The sequence below is a fragment of the Neoarius graeffei genome, chromosome 12, assembly GCF_027579695.1.
Source record: "Neoarius graeffei isolate fNeoGra1 chromosome 12, fNeoGra1.pri, whole genome shotgun sequence".
Lineage (NCBI taxonomy): Eukaryota > Metazoa > Chordata > Actinopteri > Siluriformes > Ariidae > Neoarius > Neoarius graeffei.
This window is the reverse complement of record NC_083580.1, coordinates 77232651-77243472: the sequence shown is the minus strand read 5'-3', so window position 1 is coordinate 77243472 and position 10822 is coordinate 77232651. Positions and strand designations below refer to the sequence as shown.

Sequence of the window (10822 nt, the reverse complement as noted above, 5' to 3'; positions counted from 1 at the left end):
AGCCATTCTAAACATCAGTTCGTCCTTTCATTTCTGTACAATGTAAAAAAGTATATAAAACAATGTTCTGGAGAGCAATTTTGTCATTTGGATGAAAAATAAGACTGGAAGTCACTGATTATGCGCCATTATACTGTAAGCTAACTGGATACCATAAAGCGATCCATATTTCTAGTTTAAAACGTGAAAATGATAACCAATTTCTACCTCTAAATTAAACAATAATGAACTAAAATGTCTAAAAAACACTTTATATGCGGTTTTTATTTCTATTATTAGTTTCATTCTGATTTCTTTGCGCTTTTTTGCTGTTTTTTCCCCCCGGCAGAATGATTCACAAAATGGCGGCTCCTCCAAGACGACTTATTCATTTCGCTTGTTTTGATGTTATACACTAAAAAAAAGTGCAAATATTTACAGTCAATATGTTTAAGCAAATATCTTTTTTTTCCTTTATTTCAACAATCTTAACATTTTTATAATGCTCTTCTTGGTATTATTGTTTCTTCTGAAAGAATCGTGATGATTCTTTCTGACACAACAATTCTCAGGTCCAACAAAATGGCGGCCGGAAGACGATTTTTCAGTTGTTTTAAATGTTATAAAGCCAGAGAAAGAAAGAAAGAAAGAAAGAAAGAAAGAAAGAAAGAAAGAAAGAAAGAAAGAAAGAAAGAACTAAATATATTTATTTACAGTCGTACATAAGCGAGTTTTCTTTTCTTATTTTAACCATGTTAATGTTTAAAAATGTTTTTATTAAAGTATAAATCCCGTTATTCTATGACACAATCATAAACAAACCAGTCACAGAGACACTGAAGGTCACGTGATTATTAAAACCATTTTAATCCACTATCTGTTTAAAAAATGCTGAAACTGAACCATTTTTAAAGTGCATTGTTGCTGAACATCACTTCAGGACTGAACGTGGAAGGAGTATAAGTGCTAACCACTTACACCACCATGTCCTTTTTGGGCGGCATGGTGGTGTAGTGGTTAGCATGGTTGCCTCACAGCAAGAAGGTTCTGGGTTCGAGCCCAGTGGCCAGCGGGGGCCTTTCTGTGTGGCGTTTGCATGCTCTCCCCGTGTCTGTGTGGGTTTCCTCCGGGTGCTCCGGTTTCCCCCACAGTCCAAAGACATGCGGTTAGGTTAATATGGGACGGCCTTGGGCTGAGGTGGCCTTGAGCGAGGCACCTAACTCCCAACTGCTCCCCGGGCGCTGTTAGCATGCCTGCCCACTGCTCTGGGTATGTACATGTGTGTGCTCATTGCTCATGTGTGTGTTCACTGCTTCAGATGGGTTAAATGCAAAGAGGAATTTCACAAGCGTGTGATGAATAAAGTTGTGCTTCTTCTTCTATGCACCCTATCTCATGCTTATTATAGCATTTAAAATATATTCATCCGCATGGTGCCTGTGTGCAATAACAGCATAAACAGTGTGTTGTTGCATTACCTGCTTTTGTCCATTTGCGCCTTTTGCCTCCTTCTGTCAGTTTGCTGGCCCTGTAGGAGGCCAACGCACTGCCGCCCTGCAAATTTGCTTTTCCCAAATGGAGCCAAAAAGTCTATCAAGACCCCATTAGGGGCTCATTATGTTGGTGTAGTGAGATATTTTGCACCCAGTTTAACAGGCAGGAGTGTGAGCGCGTGCTCGATGGAGGAAAAAACACACAAAACAAATCCATCAGAGTGCTGCTCAGAAAACTGACCTGAGGTCAGTGATAACCACATACTTTCCACTGTGCAAGTGAGTGAGGAGCTGATCTCAGATCAGTGATGGACAGGAGTGATGTACAGGTGACTTTAATCGTCCACAAATCGAGAAATAAGCCTGGTACAGTATTAATTAATGCACATAGCCTATGTGAATATTTTTCAATGAGTGTAAATGATAAAAACAGAAAGCATAGGTGTGGATATATTGATTTATGTCGCAATTGCTAACAGATGAACATGAACATTTGCACACAAATGCATAATGCCACTTTGCGCCTGTCTTTGTCTTGTTGTTTATTGTGTTTAGATAGTGAAATGATTACTTAGATAGCTAAACATAGTTATGTATCTAATTTGTTTTGTAATCTATTTCTTTATAAATGCACCATGAGGGAAACAGTATTTCAATGCACTGTATACTCGGATAGTACAGTGGTGCTTGAAAGTTTGTGAGCCCTTTAGAATTTTCTATATTTCTGCATAAATATGACCTAAAACATCATCAGATTTTCACACAAGTCCTAAAAGTAGATAAAGAGAACCCAGTTAAACACATGAGACAAAAATATTATACTTGGTCATTTATTTATCGAGGAAAATGATCCAATATTACATTTCTGTGAGTGGAAAAAGTATGTGAACCTTTGCTTTCAGTATCTGGTGTGACCCCCTTTGTGCAGCAATAACTGCAACTAAATGTTTGCTGTAACTGTTGATCAGTCCTGCACACCGGCTTGGAGGAATTTTAGCCCGTTCCTCCGTACAGAACAGCTTCAACTCTGGGATGTTGGTGGGTTTCCTCACATGAACTGCTCGCTTCAGGTCCTTCCACAACATTTCCATTGGATTAAGGTCAGGACTTTGACTTGGCCATTCCAAAACATTAACTTTATTCTTCTTTAACCATTCTTTGATAGAACGACTTGTGTGCTTAGGGTCGTTGTCTTGCTGCATGACCCACCTTCTCTTGAGATTCAGTTCATGGACAGATGTCCTGACATTTTCCTTTAGAATTCGCTGGTATAATTCAGAATTCATTGTTCCATCAATGATGGCAAGTCATCCTGGCCCAGATGCAGCAAAACAGGCCCAAACCATGATACAACCACCACCATGTTTCACAGATGGGATAAGGTTCTTATGCTGGAATGCAGTGTTTTCCTTTCTCCAAACATAACACTTCTCATTTAAACCAAAAAGTTCTATTTTGGTCTCATCCATCCACTAAACATTTTTCCAATAGCCTTCTGGCTTGTCCATGTGATCTTCAGCAAACTGCAGATGAGCAGCAATGTTCTTTTTGGAGAGCAGTGGCTTTCTCCTTGCAACCCTGCCATGCACGCCATTGTTGTTCAGTGTTCTCCTGATGGTGGACTCATGAACATTAACATTAGCCAATGTGAGAGAGGCCTTCAGTTGCTTAGAAGTTACCCTGGGGTCCTTTGTGACCTCGTTGACTATTACACGCCTTGCTCTTGGAATGATCTTTGTTGGTCGACCACTCCTGGGGAGGGCAACAATGGTCTTGAATTTCCTCCATTTGTACACAATCTGTCTGATTGTGGATTGGTGGAGTCCAAACTCTTTAGAGATGGTTTTGTAACCTTTTCCAGCCTGATGAGCATCAACAACGCTTTTTCTGAGGTCCTCAGAAATCTCCTTCGTTCGTGCCATGATACACTTCCACAAACAGCTTGTGGGTGGCACGGTGGTGTAGTGGTTTGCACGGTTGCCTCACAGCAAGAAGTTTCTGGGTTCGAACCCAGTGGCCGGCGAAGGCCTTTCTGTGTGGAGTTTGCATGTTCTCCCCGTGTCTGCGTGGGTTTCTTCCGGGTGCTCCGTTTTCCCCCACAATCCAAGGTACCCTTGAGGAAGGTACCTGACCCTGGGCGCTCTAGTGTGGCTGCTCACTGCTCTGAGTGTGTGTTCACTGCTTCAGATGGGTTAAATGCAGAGGATGAATTTCACTGTGCTTGAAGTGTGCATGTGATGAATAAAGGTTTTCAAACGCGTGTTATGAAGATCAGACTTTGATAGATCCCTGTTCTTTAAATAAAACAGGGTGCCCACTCCACTCACACCTGATCATCATCCCATTGATTAAAAACACCTGACTCTAATTTCACCTTCAAATGAACTGTTAATCCTAGAGGCTCACTTACTTTTGCCACTCATAGATATGTAACATTGGATCATTTTCCTGAATAAATAAGTGACCAAGTATAATATTTTCGTCTCATTTGTTTAACTGGGTTCTCTTTATCTACTTTAAGGACTTGTGTGAAAATCTGATGACGTTTTGTGCAGAAATGTAGAAAATTCTAAAGGGTTCACAAACTTTCAAGCACCACTGTATATGGACGTATTGACAGTAAAGCTCTTGAACCTTGAGCCTTACTAACATGTTATTACTAACATGTTAGTACTAGGGCGGCATGGTGGTGTAGTGGTTAGCACGGTCGCCTCACAGCAAGAAGGTTCTGGGTTCGAACGCAGCGGCCGGCGAGGGCCTTTCTGTGCGGAGTTTGCATGTTCTCCCCGTGTCTGCATGGGTTTCCTACGGGTGCTCCGGTTTCCCCCACAGTCCAAAGACATGCAGTTAGGTTGACATGGGGTGGCCTTGGGCTGAAGTGCCCTTGAGCAAGGTACCCGACCCCTGACTGCTCCCCGGGTGCTCTGGTGTGGCTGCCCACTGCTCTGAGTGTGTGTGTGTGTTCACTGCTTCAGATGGGTTAAATGCAGAGGATGAATTTCACTGTGCTTGAAGTGTGCATGTGATGAATAAAGATTTCTTCTTCTTATCTCATCTCATTATCTGTAGCCGCTTTATCCTTCTACAGGGTCGCAGGCAAGCTGGAGCCTATCCCAGCTGACTACGGGCGAAAGGCGGGGTACACCCTGGACAAGTCGCCAGGTCATCACAGGGCTGACACATAGACACAGACAACCATTCACACTCACATTCACACCTACGCTCAATTTAGAGTCACCAGTTAACCTAACCTGCATGTCTTTGGACTGTGGGGGAAACCGGAGCACCCGGAGGAAACCCACGCGGACACGGGGAGAACATGCAAACTCCACACAGAAAGGCCCTCGCCGGCCACGGGGCTCGAACCCGGACCTTCTTGCTGTGAGGCGACAGCGCTAACCACTACACCACCGTGCCGCCCTCTTCTTCTTATTATTATTATTATTATTATTACTGATTGGTGAGTTTCTGTGTGTTAGATGAGTAATTCTAAGCCCACTTGTGTGCTGCTTCATCTTTCTCTCATCCTAAGCTAAGTAATTGTTATATATGACCCCTCTTGCTCTTGTGCATTGCCCCCCCTCCCTGTGTGTGTCTTCTCACAGATGGTGTGTAAGTTTGCCCCTCTGTGTTTTTGTAATCACCTCTCGGTACCAGATTTCTCACCCTCACGCTGTGGTGAGCTGTTTACACAAATGGGAGAAGCATTCACAGCAAAATGCTCTCCAGCACCCTGATCGTTTTGGCAGATGGACTCTGTCGCTCATCACTTCAGCAACTTCTGTTGCTAAGACAACGCCCTGGTCCACGCCTCCAGCGCCGCCACGCCCCCAGCGCCGCCACGCCACGCCTCTCTCTGCGGCTTAGTGTTATATAAGCCCCGGATCTCTGACTTCATTCATTCTGTTTCCATTATTCCCTTTATTCCCTTGTTCTGGACTATCGATCTACAGTTCAGCAGAAGGATGAAATCTGCTTGTCTTGTCGCGACTCAGACGCCTTTCCCCATCAGCCCCGGGTTCAGGTCCATCCCCCCGACGCGCTCTGAGATGGAGCAGACACCCGTCAGCAGGTGAGCAGTGAAATGGCGCATAGGTGCCTCTCATTCCCTTGAGTGAGCAAAATGATATAAAATAACAGTTTTATTCTTGACTTTTGGATTATCAGTTATTAAAATGTCAAGTTAACCTCACACTGATCCTAAATGTGCTCCTTAAAAAGTTAAAAAAGTGACGTGATTCATATAACACCTTTGATGGTGATGTAATATATATATATATATATATATATATATATATATATATATATATATATATATATATATATATGTGTGTAATATAGGGGTGGCACGGTGGTGAAGTGGTTAGCGCTGTCGCCTCACAGCAAGAAGGTCCAGGTTCGAGCCCCGTGGCCGGCGAGGGCCTTTCTGTGCGGAGTTTGCATGTTCTCCCCGTGTCCGCATGGGTTTCCTCCGGGTGCTCTGGTTTCCCCCACAGTCCAAAGACATGCAGGTTAGGTTAACTGGTGACTCTAAATTGACCGTAGGTGTGAATGTGAGTGTGAATGGTTGTCTGTGTCTATGTGTCAGCCCTGTGATGACCTGGCGACTTGTCCAGGGTGTACCCCGCCTTTCGCCTGTAGTCAGCTGGGATAGGCTCCAGCTTGCCTGTGACCCTGTAGAACAGGATAAAGCGGCTACAGATAATGAGATGAGAATGAGATAATGTAATATATATATATATATATATATATATATATATATATATATATATATATATTAGGGTGGTCCCAAAAAAATTTTTTTAGGGTTTTGTTACGACCACCTTACCTTTTTTTTTTACATTGCCTAAAAGAAGTTATTGTGCGAAATTTGGTTAAGATTGAACAATGTTTAGAGGTGCCACAAAGCCATTAAAGTTTTCACTCAAGACACAATATAAAATAATGTGGCTTATTAACTGTTTCATATTAATACAAACAATACAGTAATATAACTTCCTGTGTTCAAAGTAACAATAGCTATTACTTGTCTGTGATTTTCTAAACCCTTCGGTATTCTGGTATCTTGTGGAGATAAAAGAACATGCTAAGGACTTCCCTAGCAGAAGGAAGCTTTCTCCCAGACAGTTCCTTGGAAGTGGGACCAATTAACCAAACATAATTGTCCTTTCTGGTTTTGTGCTTTGCACCACCGGTACTACTTGTATTACTGTTGCTAGCCATCTGAAAAACATAGAAAGAAAAACATTCACAACTTCATCAGCATATTACGATCAGTGCTCATTGTTTAAGAACCCCTTAGTGCATGAAAGTTAACCTTCTATCAGTCTATAAACTCTTCCTGCCTCTTCTTTTTCATAGAAGTGGCATATTTCCTCTAGAACTGTGACTTTTTGGGGGTTTGAGATCTTCTCTGCAACAGTCTACGCACCAACTAATGTTAATGGATTAACCCGATTTGCAACCTCGTGTGGCACCTCTAAATATTAACCAATTTTTCTGAAATTTTGCTTGTTGCCTTCTTTTAGCCTATGTAAAAAAATGGTAGGGTGGTCGGAATGTTTTGGTAAAAAAAAATTTTTCCCATACATTTCGGGACTACCCTAATATCAAATTTGTTGTTATGGTGATGGATCAAAGGTTAAGACACTGGATTGCTTATTGGACGGTTTTGGGTTTGAGCCAGAGCATTTTTTAACATAGTTACTGGGAGACCAAATGGTCTCCCAGTGGCCAGATTTGGTCTCCTAGTCAATGCCAAACCAGCTTCACTGGGAGACCAAATTTTAAACCAAGTTATGTCTTATCATTTGGTTCAATCAGTTGCAATTAATTAACCAAGTACCATGTAAGTATACATTTAACAAGGAAAACAAAGATCTATGTTATAAGATATACACACAAGATCATGTTGGTTAAGAAAAACAAAACTAAAATTTGGTTACTGAGATGGCTGATGTCAGAATCCGATGTCATTACTGTGTAACTTTGAGTGTCTTTGACATAACATTTGTGCTTGGTAATTGCTCTTGATAGCTGTGTAGTCACTGTAGTGTGTTTGTCTGTATGGTGATTGGTGAACCATTTTGCATCACAGAATATGCCGCAGCGGTGCAGCCGCATGGACTCTGGGGCCTGTGATTGTATTGCCCAGACCAGTTGGTCTCCTAGTGGAAAATCCTTAAAAAATGCTCTGGTTTGAGCCTTGGTGCTGCCACTTTTGGGCCCTTTGCCAAGGCCCTTATCCTTATTATTATTTATTATTATAACCTTTATTTAACCAGGTTTGTCCTATTGAGATCAAAGATCTCTTTTATAAGAGAGACCTGGCCAGCACAAAAAAAAAAAAAAAACAGTTTCGGCACGGTGGTGTAGTGGTTAGCGCTGTTGCCTCACAGCAAGAAGGTCCGGGTTCGAGCCCCGTGGCCGGCGAGGGCCTTTCTGTGTGGAGTTTGCATGTTCTCCCTGTGTCCGCGTGGGTTTCCTCCGGGTGCTCCGGTTTCCCCCACAGTCCAAAGACATGCAGGTTAGGTTAACTGGTGACTCTAAATTGAGCGTAGGTGTGAATGTGAGTGTGAATGGTTGTCTGTGTCTATGTGTCAGCCCTGTGATGACCTGGCGACTTGTCCAGGGTGTACCCCGCCTTTCGCCCGTAGTCAGCTGGGATAGGCTCCAGCTTGCCTGCGACCCTGTAGAACAGGATAAAGCAGCTAGAGATAATGAGATGAGATGAGAGGTCAAGATCAAATAAGACATTTGCACTCATGAAGCCTCGATACAATGGGATTTATCATGGACTTAAATACATTCAGAGATACCAGATTTTGGAGTTTGAGCTCTGACTGCAAATTATTCCATGTAGTTGGAGCAGAAAACCTAAAAGCTTTCTTCCCCATTTCTGTTCTAACCCTAGGAACAGTAAAATGTAAAAAGTCCAGAGAACGAAGACTGTAGGCTGTATTATTCAGGATTAAAAGAGATAATAAATAAGATGGAATCATCTCAAGGATAGCCTTGTAGATAAAGACATACCAATGGCCGTGCCGGCGCGCATATAAAGATGGCCAGTTTACTTTAGTGTATAAGATACAGTGATGAGTTAAAGCTCCACAGTTTATGATAAACCTCAGAGCGCCATGATACCCACTATCCAGCATGTGGACGCATTGAGGGCTGGCATTCATATATAACGCATCACCATAATCAATTATCAGAAAAAAGGTCAGCTCCACCAGTTTCCGTTTCACCCCAGAGGAAAAACAAGGCTTATTTCGAAAATAAAATCCAAGTAAAACCTTCAGCGTCTTAGCAGTATGCAGAATATGTGCCTTAAACGACAAATGGTCATCAATCAAGAACCCCAGATATTTTAAAGTAGATATAAGTTCAGTTTGTTGACCACTACTGGTGACGATGACAAACTGATTTGACCTTGCTGATTTTCTCATCTCATCTCATTATCTCTAGCCGCTTTATCCTTCTACAGGGTCGCAGGCAAGCTGGAGCCTATCCCAGCTGACTACGGGCGAAAGGCGGGGTACACCCTGGACAAGTCGCCAGGTCATCACAGGGCTGACACATAGACACAGACAACCATTCACACTCACATTCACACCTACGGTCACTTTAGAGTCACCAGTTAACCTAACCTGCATGTCTTTGGACTGTGGGGGAAACCGGAGCACCCGGAGGAAACCCACACGGACACGGGGAGAACATGCAAACTCCACACAGAAAGGCCCTCGCCGGCCCCGGGGCTCGAACCCAGGACCTTCTTGCTGTGAGGTGACAGCGCTAACCACTACACCACCGTGCCGCCCCTTGCTGATTTTGAATTAGTGAAAAACATAAGTTTTGTTTTATCAGCGTTTAGAACAAGTTGCAATTGGCAGAGTTGTTCTTGCACTCTATTAAACGCATTCTGCATATATTCAAACACTTCTGAGGCCGTGGGTGCAAAGCAATATATGAATTATCCTACACTTTATGTCTATATATTTCCCACATAGAGGTACAGTAGATCTTCAACCAAAGGGCAATGGAAACACAACGGATTAAGGTTTACTGATCAGAAGGTTGCGGATTCAACTACTGCCAAGCTGCCACCTTTGGGCCCTTAACCCTGTCAACCCTGTACGTGTTTTGTTTTGTTTTCATTGACCCTGACCAAGTGACCTGTGTCTTGTGTCTTGTCCACAGCAGGCCTGTCCTGTGGAGACCGTGGCTCATGACCCGTCAGGACTCGCATACCGCGAGCCAAAGAAGCAGGCTTATCTGCGTAAGGATTCTCTCTCTCTCTCTCTCTCTCTCTCTTTCTCTCAATTATACCAATTATTGGTTTGCTTGTGCATTTCGAGCAGTGATTTTTTTTTTGACAAGCGTTATGAGGTATGAATTAAGAATGCACAGTAATTAATTTAACTACAATGCTTTTAAGACGCAAAATGAGACCCCAGGGGTCTGCAGATAGGCATGTGGAGTGCATTAGGAGCAGTATGGTAGAGCAGAAGGTGTGACTGTCAAGCTGTTTTGCTGACACTGAGCCAACTCTGTGCAAAGGCAGAAGGACCAACTGGAGCGCTGAGACGCTCTGCCATATGGCACCACTGTCTGAGTCAGAGTGAGACGTCTGAATTGGCGCCCAGCATCGAGGTGTAGAGAGAATAAACTTCCAGCATGCTAGCACATGCTTGCCAAGACTAGTAGACACATCTGGGGAATGTTTGGGTTAGATTCCCACTCTTTTACCCTGACGCCTACCAAGTCACAGCTACTATATCCTATATAGCCCAGGGTGCTATACAGTTGCTTTGTAGCTGGTGCTGATATCACCCCATAAATACCAGACAGGAAGCTTGCGGTGGATGTTTTCATTTGTAAATGTATCCTTACACCTCTTTCTTCTCTCTTTACAGCCTTATTTCCGACAAACGGTGCCAAGCAACACCATGGCAGATGGCAAAACTCAGCCTTTCCAGCACCCTGTCAGGTCAGTGCTCTTGTTTTGATTGAGCAACACATTGTACGGGACATGTATTGGCCTGGAAACCTGATAAGCAGACAAATCAAAAGTGAGTGTCAATCCAAGAGAAGACTTCTAAATATTTATTCGATTTTGTTTTTCCATCAGACTGTTCTGGCCAAAATCCAAGTCCTACGATTACCTCTATAGCGATGGTGAAGCACTGCTGAGGAACTTCCCAGTCCAGGCAACCATCTGCTTCTATGATGAGTCTGACAGTGAGGAAGATGAGGAGGAACAGGATGACTGGGAAGATGAGGAAGATGACGACGACGATGACAAGAAAGAGTGCTTCAAATCTCAGGGACAGTTTTGCAATTATAACTGA

At 43.1% G+C, this 10822-nt stretch overlaps 1 protein-coding gene across 1 annotated transcript; it reads left to right on the top strand.

Annotated features, from left to right (window-relative positions):
• The first annotated feature begins 5437 nt into the window (after nt 1-5437).
• On the top strand, nt 5438-10822 carry ripply1 (ripply transcriptional repressor 1). Its single transcript, XM_060935248.1, has 4 exons — nt 5438-5544; nt 9675-9750; nt 10388-10461; nt 10603-10822. The coding sequence occupies exons 1-4, from the start codon at nt 5438-5440 to the stop codon at nt 10820-10822; spliced, it is 477 nt and encodes a 158-aa protein (XP_060791231.1).

Excerpts from the sequence above, each read along its gene's own strand:
- ripply1 (XM_060935248.1), top strand. The coding sequence starts at position 5,438 with ATGAAATCTGCTTGTCTTGTCGCGACTCAGACGCCTTTCCCCATCAGC. Across the intron at positions 5,545-9,674 it reads GAGCAGACACCCGTCAGCAG|GCCTGTCCTGTGGAGACCGT; the intron begins GTGAGCAGTGAA and ends TGTCCACAGCAG. Across the intron at positions 9,751-10,387 it reads AAAGAAGCAGGCTTATCTGC|CCTTATTTCCGACAAACGGT; the intron begins GTAAGGATTCTC and ends CTCTCTTTACAG.